This window comes from Octodon degus, unplaced genomic scaffold, assembly GCF_000260255.1.
Source record: "Octodon degus isolate 3935 unplaced genomic scaffold, OctDeg1.0 scaffold00087, whole genome shotgun sequence".
Taxonomy (NCBI): domain Eukaryota; kingdom Metazoa; phylum Chordata; class Mammalia; order Rodentia; family Octodontidae; genus Octodon; species Octodon degus.
Genome location: NW_004524663.1, coordinates 5,215,059 through 5,239,331, shown reverse-complemented (window position 1 = coordinate 5,239,331; position 24,273 = coordinate 5,215,059). Strand labels below are relative to the sequence as shown.

The window sequence follows — 24,273 nt, the reverse complement described above, 5'->3', positions numbered from 1 at the left end:
TGTGAAATGTTGATGTATGATTTGGGATGGAGAGCACACACGTGCGTGCATGCGCATACACACACACACACACACACACACACACACACGCAGATACAGGAAACCCAGTGCTTTTATGTAAGGCATTTTTCTCTTTATTTCTAAATATAGAGAAAAATGAAATGTACCACTCACAGTTGTGTCTTCAATAGTTGAAATCCAGAAAAAGTCTACCCTCAGTTGTGCGACCATCCCAGAGGGTGTAATCGGTTGTGTGTATCAGCTGTGTTCTGAAGGAATTGAAAGTGGCTCTTTCTGCTCTGCTTGAATACAGATAAGGCCAAAGAAGAGCGGCTGTGTGCAGCTGCACAGGGCTACCATTTAACTGTATAAGGGTGCTACTTACCAGGAGGGCAATATTTGCATGGAGGACATCCTATACTTAAGTAGTATGATAATATTTCAGCAGATAGCATGAATGTTTTTAGTTCTCAAGAAATCAGCATTCTGCAATATTCTGGGATAGCTAGAAATTATTATGTTGAAGAAGCATGTGTTAGTCAGCTTTCTATTATTATTTTTAATATATGTGGTACAGGGTCTCACTATGCAGATTGGACTCATAGTGATTCTCCTGTTTTCAGCCTCCCTAGTGCTGAGATTACAAGCATGGGCCACTACTCCTGGTTTCAGTGGTCAACTCAGCATGCCCAGGGATGGAGCTGGCAGGGCATGTGGTGCCAGGGATTTATTACTGTAATAAGTATGCAAGATAATCAACTTACAAGGAGGAAAATAATTATTTTGACTTACAGGATCAGAGGGGTAAGTCCATGGTTGGTTGAGTTATGAGTTGGCCTTGTTACTGGGATGGTGACAGCACAGTGCAGTACGGCAGAAGTGTGGGATGAGGAGGCTTGTTGACCTCACTGTGGCTAGGCCGCAAAGGAGAGAAAAGAATGAGCCAGGTCCCGATGTCCTCCTCAAGATCATGGTCCCAATGACCTAATTTCCTTTTACTGGACCCCACCCCTAAAGAATCCACCACTTCCTAATCATGACATAGGCCATGGACCAAGCCTTTAACATACACGCCTTTGGAGCATTCGAGATCCAAAGTGTCGGTAAGGGATAGGTTAAGCTCAAGGCAGAAGCTGGAGACATGCCCCAGAGAGCACTGCCTTCATGCTCCCTTCATCTTGTCACCCCCTTAGAGGCTGTGGATCTTGCAGGGGACTTCTTCACCTGCATACATAAGAACAGAGCCCCAGTGGCAGGTGTTAGAGTCAGAGGCCGTGATACCTTGTATTTGCTCTTCAATGCTCCTTTTAGACTACCAGTCCCATCAGCTGACTGGCTGCTTTTTTGAAAGTCATTTCTTAAAGCAATGCACCCATAGGGATTGCAGCATGGCTCAGTGGTAGAGTGCTTACCTGGCGTGCATGAGGCCATAGGTTCAGTCCCCAGTGCTGCAAACAACAATACCAAAACAAACTATCCTTCCCTTCCTTTGAGTTTTCTCTCAAGCTTGTATGGGCCTACACATGGAATGGAATGACATGAATCAACAATGACTTGCCTACGTTTCCAGAGAAGATAGACAAGGAGATTAGTGGCCTTCTTATTTCCCTAGACAGCATCAGCTCTTCCAGTTACACTGAAGAACTGTGTTCTTGCCAAAATGTTCTAGTGGTGTTCCCCAAAGATGATTGGGCCCTCTGAGAGGTGATCTGTCTCAGCTGCAACCAACACGGTCACCCCAACTACATACAGCTGCTTTTCCCACCTCCTTCCATCTCTCTACCACTTCCCTGGGCACTGAACCTCAGAGCCAAATAGGGAAGGTAACATAGTTCACCAAGATTCAAGAATCTTGCTGTCAGCCACACACTGGCTGGCAGTAAGACGCTGGGAGGACTCACCAAGAGGCCTCTAAGGTTGGGCTACCCTTCTCTGCTCAGCTTAGAGCTTCTTGCAATTCCTGGGAAGACCATCTCTGTCTCCTGGAGTTCCTGTCTAGCTTCTTTCTCAAGCTTATTTCACAATTCATCCACCATCACTTCATTTCATGCTGAACTTGCTGTTATCTCATGTATTTGCTCCCTGTGGTATTTTAAGGGTCAAGTCTAGGAATTTATATCATGCTGCACACCCGATGGGATGAGTCCATGCCCTAATGAGTCTCATGCTATTTGCATGAGATGAAAATATGTCTTTACGTACTTAATCTGTGCCAGGCGGCATGCTTGCCCTTGGGGCCTCCCAGGCAGGAGAAGGAATCAGCTGTCACAGCACCTAATGCAGTTTGCTTCGCTGAGTTCCTATGAACTGAGGTTTGCCGGGGCAGCATGGAGAAGGACTGGCCAGATCCGCCTGGGGAGTAAGAAAGTATCCTGAGTCCAGTACGGTAGATGATGCATGTCCTGTTATCTTCCATTTTTCTCAAGGATCCCTTCACTATCCCTTTAGCCCTCTGGGCTGCAAGATGACTTCTAGCATCTGAAACTCCACTCCCCTTCTCTCCAAGTTTTAGTTCAGTTAGGAGAGCTGGGAGCACTGAGGATAACCTGAGGGAGGAGAATTCTGTCAGGTGTTTATTTCTTACCCTACAGGTTTCTATAGGTTAGCCATATGCTTCTTTCAAAGGTTGGGGTTGCCAGCAGGCAGCTGTTCATATGGTTGTCATATAATTTCTGTAATGAATCTTAGGATGGGAGATTTGTAGCTCTGATGGTGCTTGCCTGGGGGTCCTGGTTGATTCATCAAACTTTTTTCTTCCTCTCTACACACACATTAAATAGTTCCTGTATTAAATATTATTCACATTACTCAGAGTGTAACATCTCTTGTTGGGACCTCACTTGGACAAAGCATATCTCCAGCTACATGAGTGACAATGTGTGGATCTGAAGTTCCTAGTGTTCGAGGAGGCTCCACGTGAAGAACAGTGGGAGACAGGAAGAAGCAAAGGGAGGGGTGATGGTGCTGTGAATTACTGCTGACATCTGTGTAGTGCCCTGGGACTTCAGGGTTTCCCTGGCATTATCCCCTTTGACCTTCAATGAGTAAAGAGATAGATCATTATTCCATTTTTCCAGTGAGAGAGCTGGGTTTGCTGAGATTAGGTAACTTGGCTAAGCATGCACACCCAGGAGGGGCTGGAGTTGGATGGAGACTCAGTGTCCCACCTCTCTCCTTGCTAATGTGTTTGGACTTGGTTCCATAGGTGGCACGTATTTCCCTGCTCTTTATGTCCGTGCAGCTTTGTCTTCTGTAAAACCGATTTTGTGCAAAAGGGCATCAAGTTTTTCAATAGTCCTCCTTCTCATAACTATGAGTCATTAAGCTGAAATGTTTTTGAAAAGATAAATTAACATTAGAACAGAATTAACATAGTATGAACTTTCCTTATGCTTGGTGATAAAATTAAAGGGGCAAAGGTGCATCCTGGAAAGATAAGTGTGATGTTGAATGTGGCACCTTCCACGTGGGACAGCTACCTGAATGTCGCCTGATATGCATTCATTTTCTCAGCCCTTGGCAACATCGCTGGCTAGGGAATTGGTCTGTCTTCAAGGGAAAGAGCAGCCTGGGTTGTCCGTTGGGGTTGCAGCTCAGAGCTCCATGGTGAAAGGCAAGGACAGATGACATGAGTTACTCATTCACTGCACTCCGAAGCCAGGACAGACAGCTGCCACTCACATTCCTGGAGGGAATTCCAACATATGTGAAGATGTGCATGTGGCCCTACTCAGAGTGTCACTTTTTCTAAGCAGGAGAGTTTGGGCCCTGAGAGATCTTCATGCCCCTTATTGTTAAAGAAACAGGAACTCCCTAAAGAGAGGTGAAAGTGAGGCTTGGGAAAACCATGTATAGGACTGGCACCTTCTTCTCTGGATGTTGGTAGACAGATTATCAGGAGAAAAGGGAAGAGAGGTGTCTGGCACACAGAATAGAAACACAAGAAACAAAGGAAGAATGGGTGAGTTCTCTCTATGCAAGTGAAAAGTGGTAACTGATAGGTTATGGCCCTAGTATGAATTGCTGAATAATTATGGTGCTCATCTCATATGGCTGGAGCCCTTAAAACAACAGCTGATCTTCCCAGAGACCACCTCCCCTCTTCTTCTCCAACTCAGCCCAGGGTGCAATTTCCTTTCACCTTTCCCACCACCTCAGGGAAGGCCCCAATGAGCTCCTCAGGTGTATCTAAACATCTCCCTCAAGCCCCACCCCTAGCAAAAGGCCCACCTCAGCCTCTCTTTGTTCCAATCCATAGAATTCTTTATCTTCCCAAATTCTCTTCATGTCCTCCAAGACAATTAAGCCCCTTTTTCCTTCTGCCTGTTTCTTTGCTGCGACACCGTCAAAAACCTATCAGTAAGAATCCCGGCTAATTAAGCGCAGCTGGCTACATCTAGCATGCGTGGACTTGCCTTCTGCCTTGAGAGGCACAGCTATGGGACACGAGAGATCTTCCAAGTTCCTCTCTGGCTCCGCTGGCACCAGTGCATTCTGCTTGCTTTTCTGAGCCAGATGATGTTAGGCCAGATGGTGTTGTGCTTCTGCCTTTAGTTCCATTAATTCTTTGGAGTTGCAAATGTCTGAAGTCTCTTAGTAGAGAGTGGGGAGTGATATCCCACTAGGTTTTCAGCTTGGGCTATTAAATGAGAAACAGGAATCAGAATAGCCAGGGCCCAAGATAATGTTGTATGACAAAACACAATTATTGTCTTGTTTGGGGCTTTTTTGCTTCTATGCTTTGGTACCCTCAAAACATGGCTATTTGTTTGCCGCTATATGAATAAAGTAAAGCTCGTTTATTTTTCTCCTTATGGATCACAGGGTTGTTTTTGATTTTGCTTCATTTCTCTTTGGCTGATAGTGGTGCCATAAATATCGTTGAACTCCACTTTGTTGTGAACATGTCCTCAAGTTTCTCTGGGACTCAGACCCAGAGGCAGACTTGCTAGTTCACAGGACATGTTTGAGTCGATTAACAATCTTCATATGACTCTAAAGTGAACGTATCAGTTCGTGATCTTGCTGCCGGTGTTGGGGTTTCTGCTTTCCTGTGATGCTCCTTACAACGCTTGGTGCTGTTAGATTTTTTTTCTTTCTCTTCTTTCTTTTCTTCTTCTTTCCTCCCTGTTTCCCTCCCCCTTATTTTTTGCTAGCAGAATGGATATAACATTATACCTGCCTGTTGTTTCGCTTGCATTGCCTTGATGTGCTGTATATGTTCAGATTGGCTGAGTGGTCTTCCTTCTCTGTGAATCGCTTAGACCATTCGCGTTTTTCTTGGTGGTTTACATGTCTTCCTTTAAGTTGGCTACGAGACCTGCACTTGTGTGTGTTTCAAGTATCTTCTCTCAATCCGTGGATTGCCTCTTTTTAGCTGACTTTGACAAATGGAAAATTGTTGATTTTCAGTATAAATAAGCATCATTTTTTCCTCATACATGGACCCAAACTTAGGGAATATTCTACTTCTTTGTCTTTCCTTTTCATTTCAGTGTCTTCCCTTAGTCTATCCAAGGGAGGAAAATGCTAATACTCTCGCATTCTTTTAGGCAAAAAGGCTTACATGAATGATTTTTGGTCAAAGTTTTACAGACTTTTTTATAATTGACTTTTTTAAAAGTCTACATCATACCATTAGAAAACTAAGAATCAGCCCATTTCTTCCTATTTACTAAAAGTGGTCAGAAAAGACACAAGCCCTAATACAAGAGATAAAACATTAGGATCTGAGCACTAAGGACAGACACTGAAGAGCCCCATGTCCCTGCTGAAGCCAATTCTTGTGAAACCCCAGAGCGAGAACCAGGTGTGTTCTACGGGGAAACTGATCCCACCCGGATGTCTCAGTGTGTACTTCTGCTTCACAGAGCTACTATCTTACCCATGAAGCAGCAGGGCAGCATTATGCGAATACTAGTTTTTCTGTCTTTGTTCTCCCCTCACAGGGAATATCTATTTACAGTTGCCCTGCCTTCATTTACTATGCAATGCCTAGTTGTCCCTTCCCTCTTGTCTTAGGAGATAAGCACCATGACTTCTAGAACTCTTTTCAGACTAATAGGATTTAGAAGAGAAATAAGGAAGAGTATTTGTTAAAACATATGTCTTTGTTGCATTGAAATGTTTTATCTCTTGTATTAGGGCTTGTGTTTTTTCTGACCACTTTTAGTAAATAGGAAGAAATGGGCTGATTCTTAGTTTTCTAATGGTATGATGTAGACTTTTTAAAAAGTCAATTATAAAAAAGTCTGCAAGTACCAGGAAACACAAAGCAAAACAAAGAAAAATGATAAGAGGATGATTTATTTTTTCCAACTTGAAGCATAATTTCTCAGAAATCTGGAGGACAGAGGACAACTGTCTTGCCTATCTCTTAGCCTACTTAGCGGAGGACTTGGAACTTACAATATTGTAGCCCAAACCCCTAGTTTTCTTTTAAGGTAATCAGAACCAGGAGGTGCTCACATCTAAGTGGTCAAATGCCAATACTGTAAACATAGACATTTCATTTCTCACATCTAGGGTTCTAGGTAAATTGCCAGTTTAAGAATGTAGACCTGTGGTTGTTTCATTTCTATGTGTTTTTCTTTTGGGTCTGTCAATTTCCCACAACCAAGTTTTTTCTTTCTTTCAATTAAGTCAGAATCTTTAGAAATCTGCCTGCCTTCTGTTGCCCAATAAAATTTAAAATCTGCTTGGGACAGGTCCTTGGTTTCCTCTCCTAATATCTACGTAAAATGGAAGTGCTGAAGCACCTAGTCCGTGATGGCAAACCTTTTAGAGCTTTCAGTGATAATAAACTGCTAAATAACTGTTAAAACTCTGTAGGTCATTCGGCAGTTGTCCAAGCATTTCTTTCTATTGTGGTCTGTCCTGTTTGGTTATTACAACCACTCTGATAAAACAGGCAAGGAAGACATTATGTAATATGGAAGTCTAGGACCAAGCACTAGTTTGTTAATGTTATACATAATTGACAAGCGTTTGTAGTAATTTTATGATTATACCTTGTTTTATGTTTATTTTACCTGAAAGTATAAGTTTTTCCACCAAAAATATTGGTTTAGGAATAGATTTTAAGATTGCCATTATAGGAGTTGAGGGTATAGCTTATGGTAGAATGAACTCTTCCTCATGCATATTTATAAGGTGGGAGGCTTCCTCAAAAAGTCTTATATGGTGCATGGCTGTAATCCCAGCACTTGGAAAGGTGAGGCAGGAGTATTGCTATGAATTTAAGGCCAGCCTGGGCTATGTAGGGATTTCAGGACTAGCCTCTCTGGCCTGAACTGTGAGGGTCTATCTCAAAGCAAACACACACAGAACAAGTCTTTTAAAGTGCAAGTTCATGTAAGCCTCTTACCAGAAAGCAATCCCAGTCAGCAGCGCAGGACATCAAAGAAGGGATCTGGGAGTGAACTCATCAATGTGAAAATAGTGAAGAACTAATTTGAGGGTTGTTCTGTTAAATGTCTGTTAGACATTAACCAGCATTCAGGATGCCATTAAGCTCCATCTTTGGTGATTTGTTTCTTGAGTTTATGTAAACAGCGCTAATTCAAACATGCATTTAGTCATAAATGCTCCTTTAAATAAACTTTTTAATTGAAATATAATGTCTATCCAAAAAGGCACAGCTCATGAGAGTAAAGCTCCAGAAATTTTTGCAAAATGAACAGGTCCATTTGCTGTCTTTGGGATAAATGTCCTCCGCAGCATCCCTTACACGTCCCGTCCCTTTCTGCTCCCTACCCTGTCCCTCCTCCCCCAGATGCCCACTATCCTGACTTCTATTGCCAATGACCAGATTTACCCACTGGGAGCTATATCTAAATGGAGTATATTCCTCCATGTCTGGTTTCTTTCACTCAGTGCTACCTTTGCGATGTTTATTATATTGTTCCACATAGTGGAAGGCTGTTCACTTTTGTTGTTCAGTGTTCTGAGAATCCACCATATGGAATAGATATGCTACAATCAGTGTTCATTCACATCCATTAGCTGTGTAGGAGAATTCCCCGTCTTCATCAGCACTTATAAATAGTGCTCTTTGCTACTAGCATTGTGTATATGTAGTGATATTTCACTGTGGTTTTAATGCCCAATTCCCTTACACTTAGTGGTGTTGAATACCTTTCCATACACTATTCAGTCATTTGGATATGCATAAACATCTGACCGTCAAAGATTTGACTTATAGAGCTTTTTAAAATGTAAAGTACATAAAATGTTTGTTGGATATGTGTGATGTAAATGTCCTCTAAACTGAGAGGCCTTTTAAAGGGGAGAGGGTAAGAATTCAGCATAAAGAAAATAAGCCAGTGATGGCAAACATTTTAGAGCAGTAACGGTGCACCTTTAAGAACTTTCAATGATACAAACACCCTGGTATGGTGTGAATGCCATAGGCTCACAGACGCTGCCCTAGGCCCTTTGCAGCTCTTAGGGAGGCCAATGTACCTGAAGACAGAGCAGAGGAAGAACAACCTGGATCTTGAGCTCTGTGAATCTATTACAGCTTTCTTGAAGTAGAATTCCAAGAGCAGTTGGGTATGCCTCATGCACTTGATGTGATCAGTTATTATTCATTTGATTATTTTCTTGCAAGTTAAAAGAGCTGGTAACATGGTTAGCAAGATATACGTTTCTCACCCATAATGATATAGTGCTTTTGAATAGCAGTATGTGAGCAGTCCCTATAGGCATGCACTACGTAGGATGCTGGATATGCTGGACCTCCTATACCGAGTGTCAGGATGATTTAGAAAGGCTTTCTATCTATTATCCTGTTTAATCACACAGGTGTAGGGAGATTTTAGACTGGTAATGTGGTATACTAAAAATCATATGTCCTTCTGCTTCTCAAATAGTTGATTTTCATTGAGTCATTGCTCCAGTTTTATAAGATTTTTTTTTCAAAAAATATGCCTTTATCTCAGCCTAACAGCCCTCTTAATTTATTTTTTTATTTTTTTCATTTTAGGGAAGAGTCTACAGGGTGTTCAGGGTCTCACTACTAGATCAGATTTGTAGTGATCCACCTGTTTACAGCTTCCCAACTGCTGGGATTACAGGCATGTGCCACCAAGCACAATCTCAACTGCCATCTCAGCATTCCCGGGGAGGAGTGGGGCGGGGCCGGCATGGCAGGCTACGGGGATAGAACCCCGGCGCCTGTGCCTGCTTTCAGGTGCTTTAATCCGCTGAGCTATTTGGCCAGCCCTAGTCCTCCTAATTATACCTACAAAAACCATGTTTTCTCAAAATGACCAATTTAAATGAGACAGGGAGAAATGGCTTATATTTTTAAAGAAGCTATATGGAGAGAAGACCATAAAATAATAGTCATCCCCCTGATATGTGGTAACATTCCTTAAACAGTAGCCAATTTAAATCCCTCAGTGTTTATTGGTGGCATCTGGCAAAGTATAACATGCTCTACGATGTGGACGGAACCAATTAGAGGTGCAAAACACAGGTGGTGGTGAGACTCTCTGTGCGCAACAGAGTGAGTGTGAGGTCCCGTACCGAGCCAGGAAGCTTAGTGGCAGGAAGGGTCATGCTTAGTTAAAAGCAGTGACAAGGAAAGGATTGTGTATATTAGGCGAAGGTAGCTGCCATTCCCAAATCATTTCCCAAATGCGTAAGTCTTAAACGGAGCAAGATTATTTCTCAAGCACCAACATTAAAAGCAGGTTTTTGTGATTAGCCGTTAACTACCCTCCAAATGATGGTTCAGATACCCGGATCTGTCTGTTCGGTACATCAGCCATCCTCCACACTTGGCTTCTAAGGTTCTGTCCACATCAAGTAGACAAAGAACCTGCATGGATTATTGGAAGTTTGTTTTGTTTGTTTGTTTGTTTGGTGGAACTGGGGATTGAACTCAGGCCCTCGCGCTTGCCAGGGAAGGGCTTATTCTACTGAGCCATCTCCCCAGCCCCTGGAAGATTTTGTAACGCAGCCTGAAAAAGGAGTTCCATTGTTCAGAACTCAGTTACTTGGCCACAGCTAACTGCAGGAGAGTTTGGGAAATGTAGTCTAGCTCTGTGTCTGAGAAGAGGATATGGGATTGTTGACCTCCTGGAAATCTTCATCATGAGCTTTTCTATGTGTGAGTGGCACTGGCCCGCCTAAAAGTTATGTTGAAAATTAAGCCTTTCCAAAACCCAGGTGTCACTAGAGTTATAGGACACAGAGGTAGGATTTTCATTTGGTAACAGGGATCGAACTCAGGACCTTTTGCTTGCCAGGCAGGGGCTTATTTATGCCACTGAGCTGTCTGCTGGGCCAACATAGGACTTTTAAAAGGTGACTAAGGCATGACAGGACCTTCCCAGCTCCTGGAATTAAGGCCCTATTAAAAGAGGCTTCATGCAGCATTTGGCTTGCCTGCCTTTCCATCTTCGGAGCTGAAACAAAACAAGAAGCCTCTCAGCAGAACAAATATTGATGTCTTGATATTTTCCTTCCCAGCCTCCAGGACTATAAGAAATAAATTTCTCTTCTTTGTAATTACCAATCTCAACTACGCAAGTACCAAAATTTTGCTAGGGTCAGCTTTGTGATGGCAGATCACTCAAGATAGGTTTTGACAGAGACAGGAGAAGGAGAGTTGCTCTAGACAAGGCGAACAGCATAAGTGACTTAGTGTATACAACAAGAGCAAAATCCAAGAGCAGGCTTGGAAGTATGGACAATTTCAGTTTGTTAAGAACCAAGAACACAGGGAATAGCCCAGGAGAAACTGTTGCAAGACAGGTTGAAATTCTTTCCAACCTGAAGTTTTAAAGTCCAGAGTGAGGACTCTGTACCCAGCAAGTTCCTTGGGTTCCCAGGGCTCATTCTGCAGAATAAGTGTGGCCGGGATGAATTTTCTTGCTTTTCCTTCATGTTCTGTTTTTTCCCAGGAAGTGAGTCTTGTGTTTGTCTCCAGTAACTGGCAGCAGCTGGCAGGGAGAGGCGTTCTGACCCTCAGCATGCACAGCTTTGTCCTGAGTTCTGTATCAGAGGATTTTAGAGGCATCAGGGACCTACTGCCAAAAACCATTCTAAGGCATGGTATCCGCTGAATGCTATATTTGGAATGAATCCCAAGTTCAGGAGTGGGAGGAGGGAGGGGAATTCCTTTCTGACCCTAAGACATAATCAGCTTCTGCTCAGGATCCTGGTATTTAATTACCCATATTGTTATCTTAGCTTGCATAGCTGCAACTGTGGCTCATAGTTATAAAAGTATCCGGTCCTTGAAAACCTAGCTACGGCCTTCAGCCTGGTGACCTTCTGACAGTGATTAATTGGGAAGGGTGGGAACTAGGGAAATCCTCTCCCCTCCCTCAGGTCCTGCCAACTAGGCTCTGAACCCAGGAGAGTATTTTGATCAGAGAACATATGTCCACACACCCTCTACCCTTCCGCTCACCCTCACCTCTGTCCCCATGTGGCAGGCTCTGTTTGGTAATCATATACATTCACATTCATAAATTAATTTTGACTTTTCTATGTTGTGCCCCTAGGAAAGTTCTGTATGATTTAGTCCTCCTTCCTTGATCTTAGGACCATAAAATTAATGTCTCTGAAAATTTACCTTTGTTCTTCAGGTTGAGGAAGGTTTCTTTTATTTGTTTCTACTGAGCTGTAAGTATGATGGTCTACCTTTATTAAACTATTAAAAAGAGATAGGATGGGACCTTTGAAGTCGCATTGACCATCCAAAAGTTGCTTCTTTGCAAAGCAAACTTGAAAAGTTAGCACATAATTGTTCAACCTTAAGCATATTCTTATGGAGGGGTTATAGTAAGGAAAATGTGTACGGAAAGGCAAAGTTTTATGTGTACTTTTTCCTCTAGCAAGCCGCAAACCAAATGTAAAGAAATCATTGCCATAGCATGTCTTTTGTCTTGTGTGCAACTTTTTTTCTCCTTTGCACCAAGACCCTCACTGATTCTTTTCCCTGACTGCCTTTCTTACTCACAGGCTTCAAAGGAGGAAATCTTGCAGTTGGTAGACATTCGATGCTTTTGCTCTTTCATTTTTTCCACATGGGGAAGATAAGTCTTCAGGTTGGTGTCTGTGATATGGGCTCACTTCCCAGCATGCCCAGAAATCAGTGTCCATCTTGAAGCCCTAAGACATTTGGGGAAACTGCAAGGTCAATGAAATATCAGTAGAAATTCAGCAGACTTGGGTCCAAATTGTAGTACCATTATCTCTGAAGTATTTTGAAAAAAAATATTTGACTGTACTGACTCTCTGAGCTTGGATTTTAACATCATTGCTTGATTTTGGCTGTCAAATTTATCTAAGTGGAACAAGACAACATATATATCTTCATTACTGATTTCTATGTTAGTCAGCTTTCCATTTATATAACAGAATACCTGAGAAAACAGATGTAATGTAAAAGGGGGAAAGGTTTACTTTGGCTCATGGTTTTTGTGGTTGCAGTCCATGGTCATTTGACTCCAGTGGTTCTGACCTTTGGTGAGTAAAGTCGTCGTGGGGAGGGGCACATGGTGCTCCTCAAGGTAGCTGGGAAAGGTAAAGGGAAAGAAGGGAAAAGGGGGAGATCTCATAACCCAGCCATCTTTCAAGGGCCCCAGCTCTAAACATTGCTGCATTGGAGACTCAAACCTTCAACACGGATGTTTTGGGTGGACATGTCAGACTCCAGCATAACAATTTCTTTTAATCAATATATTTGTGAGATTCACTCAAGTTGTATGAACCAATAGAATTTATGGGACTACATTATAAGTCACAAATTATCTGTCCTTTCCACTTTGGGTGTTTATTTTGATTGTGCTACTTAGCCTAAGTCATGATTCTGCTCTCATTTTTGTAAATCCCCATGTTCATACTCTGTTGAGTACATCACACACTGGGTTTCCCTCAGGAGGAAGATCTGAAAGAAACAGGAAATTTATTCCTGTGTACCTGCAAAATCAAAATTACCTTCAAGAGTAACACTGTCAGTCAGCTATCTGTTTGTCTCAGTCAATTTTCTCATCACTGGGACAAATACTCAATGCCATAACTTATTATTTTTTTAAATGTATTTGGTTGCTGCAGAGTCTCATTATGCAGCTCAGACTCATAGTGATCCTCCTGTTTTCAGCCTCCCCAGTGCTGGGGTTATGGGCATAGTCCACCACACCCATACTCTGGCTTGCTCAGCCTGCCCTGGGGCCAGGGCTGGCTTAGCATGTGGTGCTGGGGACCAAACCATGGTCCCTGCACTTGCCTAAGCATGTTCTTTAGTCCACTGAGTTATCTTGCTGGCTCAACACCACAATTTAAAGCATGAGAGGATTATTTTGGTTCAGGTTCATGCTTGGAAGGCCCAAACATAAAAGCAGGCAGGAAGGCACTGGGTGGAGGAAAGCTCACATCATGGTGGCAGGAATCAGAGGAAGGAGGACCTGGGAGGGAGACACACCCTTCCAGGTCAGGCAGGCCCCACTTCCTAACAGCTCCTCACCTCTCCAAACCTGTGCCTCTGAGTACAGGAGGCTCTTTGGGGCCACCCAAATAAAAGCCTCAACCCTATTATTATAAAAAGAATACCCAAGATAATACAAGTAAAGGAGGAAAGCCTTATTTTTGGCTTTAAAGGTTTCAGTCCATGTTCAGTCGGCCTTGTTGCTTTTGGGCCTGTGGTGAGACAACACCTCATGGTGGACACATGTGGTAGAGAGGGTGTTCACCTCAGGGTGGACAGCAAGTGAAAGAGAGAAAAAGAGGGAGAGATTGGAATTCCGTGGTCCCCTTTGAGGGCATGTCTCCCATTACCTGAGACTTCTCACTAGGGGCTACCTCTTAGAGATTTCCACTGCCTTCTCATAGTGCCAAGCTGAGGACCTTTGGGGGACATTTCAGCAAACACCTACAAGAGAGTGCAAAAAGGTGATCAGCCGCTGAGGGAAGGTGCACTGTGCTGCAGTCATAGCAAGCCTTCCAGCACCTGTGAGACCTCTGGCACAAAAGTGGCCCTACCGATTGTGTCATATTGGGATGGAAGGAAGACTTGGAATCTCTCATCAACCCGTCATGGGGTATGGATTGGCCTAGGAATGGGAGCGTGACTATTAAGTTGTCACCCATTCCTAGATGCTGGTAGGATGAGTGTTTCACTCCTAAAGTGTCTGAAGTGTGTGTATGTGTGTTAGAGGTGAAATTAAGCAGCGCACCCCAGTGTCCACTGCATGTCAATAGTACTAAGAGCCGAATTGTTGCCTCCTAGGACTTGGGAACATCCATTCTTAGAAGATGCTGTCAAGTGGTGGTTGAAATGTTTTTACTCAAATACAATCTTAATTTAGGTTCTGATGTCTTCACCAAAATGAGAATTTAGAGAGAGAAACAATTGGATAAATATTCCTCATATTAATGTTTTCCATCTCATGAAGAATCATTGGCATAGACTTTATTATTCTCTGGCTTACAGCTTAACATCCTGAAAACTGTCAACACTATCGGAGTTGCTCAGAAATCTATTTAGAAAATTAATGGATCTTGAAGATTACCTACTGTGCTGAGAGAAGAAAGAAAATAAGGAAAATTAATTGACTGTTGCCTTCAATTTCATTTTTCAGAGTGGCCAAATCGATGAAGGTCCCCGTCTATGAGACTCCGGCTGGATGGAGATTCTTCTCAAACCTGATGGACTCAGGGCGATGCTCTCTGTGTGGAGAAGAGAGCTTTGGCACTGGTAGGCTGTGCAGGGCAATGGCACTGGGAGGGTGCAGCAGCTCTGTGGCCTCACTCTGTGACCCTTCAAATCAAAGATACTTATTAGAATGCGTGCTGGTACCCTCTTCTCTTCTGGCCATTTTGTTTCTTCTTTCTTAAAATTTTTCTTGGAAAATAGTTCTATTATGAAAATTTAAAAACTGATCAAAACTGAGATCTTATTGAACCTCCATGTGCCTGTCCCCTAGTTTTGGCCATTATCAATGAATGTCCAGTCTACCTTTATCTCTACCATACAGGAGACCTCCTCCCAGATACTTGTGAAGCAGCCTCTGTAGTTCATGATATTATCCACAAATAGTTAAGTCTGAATCAGGAGAAAGAATATAAGCACCATCGTTCTATCACACTGAAAGCATGTTAGGAACAGCTTGTTTTTCTAATAGTTTAAAGATGTTACTCCACTGTCTTTTGGACTGCAGTTTCTGAGAAGTCTCATATAATTTTTATCTTTGTCTATATAAAATACCCCTTCCCAACTCTGCCTCTGATGACCTTCAACATTTTTTTTTATCTTTGATTCTCAGCATTTTAATTATGTTTATGGATAGACGTCTGTATGTCTAGCCCTCCTCACGGCTCTCTTAGGATCTTGGGCCTGTCTCTTGTCATATATGAATCTTAAAAAATGCTCAGTCATTATGTTTTCAAATATTTCTCCAGCCCATTCTGTCTTTTTTCTTCTGAGAGTCCCATTACAAAATATATTAGAAATTTGTATCCATAGATGCCTCAAAGTTTTTATGTACACTCATCTGATTTATTTTATTCATTTTGTGTTTCAGTTTATATAATCTACATTTGCATAGTATTGATTCACTGATTCTCCCCTTACCTGTGCCCAATCTGTTTATAAGTCTGTTAAAGAAACTCTTCATCTCTATATTTTGTTTTATTTCTAGCATTTCTCTTTACATTCTTAGAGATGAATTTATTATATACTACATATTTTGATTAAGTTTATCAGTATAGTTTAGATATACATAATGATCACAATCATCATAGGAAATTTGTACCTGTGCATGATACATCTTAATTCTTTTTGTTTCCCATTCCCCTACCTTCCCTTCAATCTCTCTTCTGTTCCTTATAGTTTAATTTCTCTAGGGAAAATACATCTCCACTTCTGTAGTTTACTGCTCTTTTCCAGGAGATCATTTCACATATTAAATGTCCGTTTTAAGATCTCTGTCTGATAATCCCATTATATGGTTCATCTCTAACTATAGTTCTGTAGATTGCTTTATCTTTTGACAAAAATTGGCTTTTGCTTTCAATTTTCAGCTTACAATGTTCTACTGAATGCTAGCCAGTGGACACAAAGATATATAGATGAATTGTATTTTTGCCCATAAGTAGGCAAATCTCCTCTCTTGGGTCATTAATGTGGAAGCTTAAGCTAAGTTAGTCAGCAGCCGAGCTAGATTGGGCTTTATTGTTTCTGTTATGAACTGTAGCATCCCGCAGGCTTAAAATTCCTTCAACAATAGGATACTTTTACTCTGTGTTAGCCTGAAGATGGCTTGTTATCTGCTCTTCTTTCTTTCTTGACTTCAAGCAGGTATTTCATGCTTGTGACTCAAAACATTGACTTCTGCTTACTTTGGGGGGAGGATTCTTCCCCTAGAAAGGCTCCCTATTTCTCCCTATGAGCTCACAAAAGCTTGTACATGGGCTGTTCAGATGCAAGAGAGGTTTGGGGAGATGGACAGGCTTGATGCTGTTTTTCTAAAGCAGCTGATCTCCTCCCACCAGACTCCTCCAGCGTCTAGTCCTGCTTCAGAGCTCCTAGTAGAAGCCCATGAAAGAGAAAGCAAAGCACTTCCCTTTCATCTGAGACATCAAGTGGTTGTAAGCCAACATAATAAAATACAATTGACCTGCAAGTATTTTTTAAAGTCAGTTGTAACTTATTTACCACCTGTATAGTGGCCTCTTCTTTCTCCTTCCAAATTTTAATATTCTAAACAGAGTGCCAAAGTGAAACTCCAAAAGTAATTTCTTCATTTCTGCTATTACTGTTTTCCCTAGCCTGCCTTATGTTTGTTTCCATTAAGACCTAAATTACTGTGCAATTTGAGAATGAATTTGAATTTTTTATCCAAATTTCTCAATTCTGCATTTTCCCCTTATAGATTGTTCATTGAAGAAACCAGATCATGTATCCTATAGAGCTTTGGACAGCCTTGATTTCTGACATTGCTGTGCTCCTTTGCTTTTCTATTTTGTTTAGTGCTTACCTAAGGAAGACTATTAATATGTTTGCTTTAAGTTTGCAATCTTCTTAGAGCATTCTGCTATTGATTAAAGTTTTTTATTTTCTAAAACTAATATGTTCTCTTTTTTTGAAAAATGTATTTAGGACAGAGTCTACAGGGTCTCACTACACATATTGGACTCATAGTGATCCTCCTGTTTTCAGTCTCCCAAGAGCTGTGTTACAGGCACATACCAACATGCCCAGTCTCAGTCTCTGTGTCAGTGCTCACCAGGGGCAGGGCCAGCACAGCACACCAGGGATCGAACCTCGGCCCCTGCATCTGCCCAAGCAGGTGCTTTAGTCTGCTGAGCTATCTGGCCAGCCCTATATTATCTTTTTTTATATATTCAGGTATAGAGCCTATTTCTAAAATATTTTTGTATTTTTCTAATATTGATGCCCTTCATTTTCATATTCTTATTGCATAGCTATCATCTTCAAACTAATATTAAATAATAATTGTGATAATTCATTATTTTAATGGAAATGGATTTAGTATTTTACCATCATTTTGGTGACTGCTTTTCAACATTGGTAAAAACCTTTATTATGCTTAGATCAATTATTTTTCAATTTTACTTACACTTTCAGAAATAGCTATCAGATTTTTCAGGTACCTTGTTAGAATTTAGTGATATATCAATATATTTCTTGCTATGTAAATGCAGAGAAGTAAGATTGATTTTCTATTATCAAACCATACTTGAATTCCTGAGAATAAGTACTATTTAAACATATTTAAACAGATCACAGTAAAACCACTTCAAATGACCATTTTTTTGTTTCTCTTTTTCCCCATAATTTTATTGAGAAACAAATAGCAATGAGACAGTTTCAAACCAAATTGGAGGACAGTTTCAATAATTAACACATTGCATACATTCTTCCTAGTAGTTAATTGCGGACATGATATCCTATTTACAAACACCATTACCACAAATCCCTCTATTCATTAAGAGAATGTAACTATATATCTATCCTAACCATTTTGAATACACAGATAGAAAGTGGACATTCATCTGTATCCCCTTTTTTGTTTAGTTCCGTTATTTGAATATTATAGGTGTGTTAACTCAGTAAAATATTCTAAAAGAGTCTAGTAGTTCATAATAGTATTGGGTCTTCCGCTTCACTGGCAATGTCAGAAATTGTTGACCTGAGTCCCCTACAGTTCAACATAACAGCATGGCTTTACTTCTTATACTTCATTTTTATACTTTTCTGCTGGATGGTTAAGACCAAGAAAAAGCAAGGCCTATGCAACAAGAGTTGTAGCTTTTGGGTCTGATAAGGTCAGTGAAGTCCGCTCAGGATTTATCCTGAGATCCTGTACCTCAGATTGTAGATCCTTTGTCAGTGTCAGCCATGTGGATGAGTCACGGCCATTGCTTGGCCAATGTGCTCTCTGTGAAAGCCTGAGAGAATGTTTTCTCTCCATGTGACTCTCCTTAGGCACACTCTACATCATCACTTTCCTCTTTGGCCTCATAATCTCCTTGATCAGAAAATTTGGGACACTACCAAGTTAAATGATGTGACAGTACAAGTTGTCAAATGTCCTGAGTCTTAATTGACCTTGGAAGGCTAGGGCCAAAATGTTGGCTTTCCTTGCAGCCCTCCTTTTTCTCTAATTTGGTCTGAAAACTTAGGTTGATAACCCTCCAGAAGAGCTTATTATTATTACCATACAACCTAGGCTGTTAAGCTTAACCTCACTATCTTTCTGAATATCAAACATCTTAGGCATAACATGGAACAGATATTTTTCATCAAGTATTAATATGTTGAACTTTAAGTCCCTACAGAATATGATGAAAAAAACATTTAAAAATTAGAATATATTTTAAAAATAGGCATAAAGAATTATATAATTCTTATGTTTACACGTAAGTCCAGAAGTCTAACCATATACAACTTTGAAGCAGGACAGTCCCATAGTATTCCTTTTCCTGTCTCCTACATTCATTCACCAGCCCCTTCTTTTTGAACAATCATCTACTTGAGAGACAGCACAGCAGCAACTGGCATGTCATGACAAGCAGCTCGTATTCAGAAGACCAGAATGACAGGCACTCCAAGCATGAACCTACTATTATAAATTTAAGCCATATGTGAATTCTGGGAGGACTTCCTTCAGTGGATAGTTTCTTCTCTTACACTAATAATGTGGCAGGGATTGCATTTATGTTTGTTTCCTTGGACCAATAGACGTATGAATCTCTCTCTAGTACTACTGTCTGAAATCAATGTGTGCAGATGGTATCCTATCTTTGGGCAGCCAAAGCTGTTAAACCTTTTCTCTACTGAAGCCTAACAAAGTGAACACTGTCCTTTTTGCCTGTCATTTTGTTTACTTACGCTAAGGGTAATGACTCAAAAAATCAGGAATTATAGATTGCATGCAATAATTCTACTGACTGGTTAGTACAACAACACAAATCTAGTAACTGGAATGGAAACTGGTTAAGTGTAGGTTTCTCCTTTCTTCTCTGTCTTCCACCAGCATTTGATGGCTTATAAGATACTGTCTACTTTATAGACTCACGTGGTTACCTATGTGTAACCATGTTATACTCTTCATAATAAGCAATTGCTTACTTAAGTGCAATAAACGTTTAAGGCACTGTGTTAGTTGTTGTATAGAATATAAAATGTTTAAGACCATACTGTTTTGAATAGTGAAAAAGATGCCCAGGTGAGTATTCTGCAAGCAGAAGCCTTATAGTGCCATAGTGCAGGAGGAGAAAATATGACAGGGGAGACGAGAAAAGGAGAAAATGCTTTTGGACTGGAAGTTTGAAGCAGACTTTATGGAAGAGGTGGAAGTTAAGCCAGTGCTTAAAGGATAGGGAGGTTTTGTGCACACAGAGATGAAAGACAGAGCCCCTGCCACATGGAGTGACACTAAGAAAGGAGTGGAGGTGGGAGAACAGGGACATATGTTGTAAATAGCGAAATGTTTGGTTCTTTGGGAGAAATGTTTTTCCAAATGTTGATTGTGACTCACTTTGGGCCATGACATTAATATGATACCATCAGTGCTTTAAGAAGCAGAATAGAAACTATTCAGAGCATTGTATTTAGTAAAGATGGCTTTGGAAATGTTAAGTGTATATAAAATATGCACATTCATGTGTATGCATACGGCAGTTCTCTGGATAAGTGTATTTATTGTAGGTCGTGGTGAAAGAACCCGAAAAGGACTGGTCTACGGCAAGGGGCAGCAGACTTTTTCCAATAAGAATGTAATAATAAATATTTTAGGCTTTCTGGACCACAAGGCCAGATACGACATCTATCACAATTACTCATCCCTCCACTGTAGCCCAAAAGCAGCAATAGATGATACCTAAACACATCAGCATTACTGTGTTCCAGAAAAATAGTTGTGAGTCCAGATTCCACTCCAGAATTGTCACTCACTATCCTCCGTGCATTGAGTAGGGTACCGGAGGGGTAGCGGGAGGCAGTGCTAGAAATCGGGCAGGAGGAGCTAGGCTCTGAAGCCTTTTGCCTGTGTGGCATAGATGTTGGGACTCAACTAGGGACCGTGAGTCATATGCTGCTCCAGGGGAGGTCAGCTTGCAGATAGTTATCAACAAGTTTGCATTCACACAGTTGTGCTGATTGTAACATATAGGCTGGGCTTGGAGGGGATTTAAAAAGTATTTTTTATGGTCATCTATCATTTTCCTGTCAAAGAGCACAAGAAATTATTCAGCGTGTGGAGCATCTTCTCCCATTTGGATGCTAAAGTGATTTTAGTCTAGTTTGATAGATGATACCTCTGAGCTCAGGAAATAATTAAATGACTCTCCCAGGGCACTGGAGCCTGGAGGAGATCTCCACGTGCACTGAATTGTAGCACAGCTGAAAGACGAGTCTCTCGCTTTCCAGAGTTTGCACTTTCCACTGTACTGATCAGTGTTTCCAAAGAGAGCAGTGAAAGCGATGGCTCTTTCCATCTCTCAAGCACTCAGCAGGAAAGCCTGCTGGAACGGGACCATTCAGTCTTGAGAGGAAAAATGGCTTCATTCTGCGCTTGTGCCGGGCTTCCTCACTGCCAGCTCTTGGGGAGGTTCTGAGCTGGTTGTGTCAGAATCACACGGCAAGTTATTAAAAACACAGATTTCTTGTCCTACTCCAACTCTGAATTTCTGGCAGGGCAGAGCCTGAGAACCTGCATTTTGAATAAGAATCCTCACATAGCCCAGATGCACAGCCAGGAAGAAGAAATGACATGCAAGAAAATCTGTGTTCTGGCTGCTCAGCAGGGTAGGTGGTAAGAGTGTGCCTTAGATGTCACAGGAGGTTTGATCTCAGCAGTAGCGAGACACAGCACTGAGTCTGATGCTCCACAGCAAGACCCTTGCCTGCTACCAGCCAGCAGGCCTTTCTGAACCTCATTTCATCAATGAAACTCAGGCAATTGCTGGGGAGCTGTCTCTTAGGATATAATTTTCAGAATCAAATAAGCTAATAAGAGAAGAAATGGAGAGATGAAGACGTTCTCACCCTGGACTGCAGAGAAGCTAGTAATGTACCCAAATTTTGCCAAGGGGAAGCTTTTCCCAGCATCCCTGGGGCTTGGTGCTAGGTACCATGTAGGAAGGCATAGTTCAAAGCCAAGGAAGCTTTGGAAATACAGTGTGGATCTTCCTCAGGTTGAAGAATATTAAACATTTGCCCACAGGTAGGTCCAGGTGGGGTGACATATATCCCAAGTGGAGGTTCCTCCTGCTGGCATCTTGAGCTTCTAGCATGAGCCAGCGTCACAGCAGGTGGTAGGTTCGATGCTGAGGCTTTTGGCCTGTGGAAAGCTCCAGGCCCTGGGCAGTAGGAAACTTGTGTTCACTGCTCTATCAAAGAATCCAGGTTATTTACCGGCCCAAACTGTCTTTTGTGTTAGGTCCAGGTGTTCACCCACTTCCTGGGAATGGCTCCGGAAAACTACTTTACAGGGTGAGAGGAGAACGTTTTGTAAATCCTTAGATTTAAATAGAAGACTGTTTATCCAAGTGGCAGTCTGGCTCCTTCTCTAACCTTCCAGTTTTAAAAGAATCTGGGCCTGTTCCCATACACAAAGAAGATGTACTAAAATGCTAAAATTAAGAATAAAAGAACAAAAATTTAGATTTTTTTGGTTTGCATTTGCTATGGATATTCCACTGTCATTTGCATCAGTTTTCTAAGAGGTCAGACCCATTTGGGAACATGTGAAGTGTCATAGCCAGAGCTTGTCCCTTTATAAGTGACACCCATGAGTTGTTGTTTTAGCGAATGACTGGATGATCTTCAAGCTCAACTGTCATCTTCAGTAGCATTGTGATTTTCATTATATATTTTTAAAAAAAATAATGTCAGTAACTCAACAAATCTGCTAAAGAAAATTAGGCAATAATTATTTCCAAGAAAATAATCCATGTTGAGTTTTCCACAATAATAGCTTTTTGGGTTTAAATGCACATCTAGTATATCCCAGGGCTTTCTAAAGAGATGGACCCTTGAATATCCTAAGATTTCAGGGGATTCATATAAGCAACATCACACAAATGTGGCCAGCTACAAGGGGGTGGTGTGGGATGTATTGAATTATGGTAAAATCAGTCTTATATAAAATTTTAAAACGACATTTCAATGTTTTCATTCATCCTATTAATTATCAGCACAAATAGCATGTAACATATTCCCATCTGACCTAGGAAGGAAGCACTTTCCTCCTGAAGCTAGTGGTAGGGAGCAGATTTTACACTATTTCTAATTTGTGCTTTTATATCATTCATTTCCTTCTCTGCTCTGTGGCCAGTATGTGTAAACGTGGCTGAATTTCAGAGACGGGGTGAGGAGGTCATGATGATAGCATTACCAGCACTGCAAGGGCAGTTTCTCGGCTGGGCTGTTCGGGGCAGGCTGTGTGCACATGCGCAGTTTGACCTAGTTGGGCAGAGTGTGGGGCACTATGATTGAGGCCCCCAAGAGCCTCCTCATAAAAGAGGGAAACTGAATCTCCCTTCTGGATCCTCTGCAGTCTGTCTCCTCCAGTGCTGGGAAACAGAGAATCCTTTTGTTAGGATCTGTATAGTTCCAGCTCTAGTGACCATTAGGTTAGCCCTCCACAAGGAAGAAAAGTGGTAAGGAGTGTTGGATGAGGGGGAATACAGGGATGAGTCTTCTGAGGCTGGATCCACACTGACCAGTGACTGCGCCTGGAGGCCTGGGAGATTGGAGCTGTTGGTCACAAACTGAAGACTTCCAAACAAATGCATTTCTTTAACAAGGAGACTTACCCTTTGGGATTTAGATGCCATCCCTAACATGTGCCTTGAGATTTGCTAACTTGTATTTTGGGAGATGACTCATCACTAAGTGGCTCTACTAAGAACATAGCAATGACCATTGAGGGACAGGTCTTCAGCCTCAAGTCCATTGGAGAGATTCCATTTGCACATATGACCTGGCAGAGAACTGTTCTTGCAGGATTCTGTTGTCCTGTCAGCCTTACTTACTAAGGAATAGAGCCTTAGTTACTAATGAATTCGGAGGCTCTACTTCCTATGCTGTTGTGCTCCAGCTGTGAAGAATGCCATCTGGCCATGCAGCTGTACACTTGTCCCCTCCTCTTGCATGGATGGCAGATTGCCTAAGCTATGTGTTGATTAAACAGTGCTGGTATTTCTTATTTATTAGCACCTCCCAAAGGATAGATCCTCCAATGCTCTATTTCACCAAGTCCTACCTAAAATTAAGTAAAGCTGGGACCAAAATGACTCTTGTCTTATAGATAAGACATTGAGCCTTAGGGAACCAGTTCAAGGTGCTCATCAAGGTCACAGTGGCAATCTGCAATTCAGTCCTAGCCTCTCTGTCTTCTTTTGAATGGTAGTGAACACCAGGATCCTTGGGAGGGTGGTGTCGTAAAGCAGTGCAGCACCAGGAGGCTGCAGTCTTGACCTCTCCTCCAGTAGCTGAGCTGCTACCTTGGACAAAGAGCACCTCAGTGCACCTCAGCATTTGTTCAACAGGATGATGCGCAAAGCTTTGTTTCCACTGTAAAAATGACATTAGCGAGGGTATAGTCAGCCTCACATTAAGTGAAGAGTGAATCTGAATAACTACGTCAGACTGCATACTAGAGGTTCATTCATTCATTTGATAAAGGTTTTCTGCACACCTTCTAGGAGCTCGACAGGAGAAAGTGTGGAGTAATTTCAGACTCAGGTCTTTTGCTCATAGCTTGCAGGATATGGCTGTGGCCAGCA

At 41.7% G+C, this 24,273-nt stretch overlaps 1 protein-coding gene across 1 annotated transcript in view; it reads left to right on the top strand.

Annotated features, from left to right (window-relative positions):
• Positions 1-24,273, top strand: part of Pgm5 (phosphoglucomutase 5) — a 204,185-nt gene that overhangs the window by 110,547 nt on the left and 69,365 nt on the right. Inside the window, exon 7 of the mRNA XM_004637168.2 lies at positions 14,598-14,713. Within this exon, the coding sequence (XP_004637225.1) occupies positions 14,598-14,713 (116 nt within the window). The remainder of the gene's footprint in view (positions 1-14,597; positions 14,714-24,273) is intronic.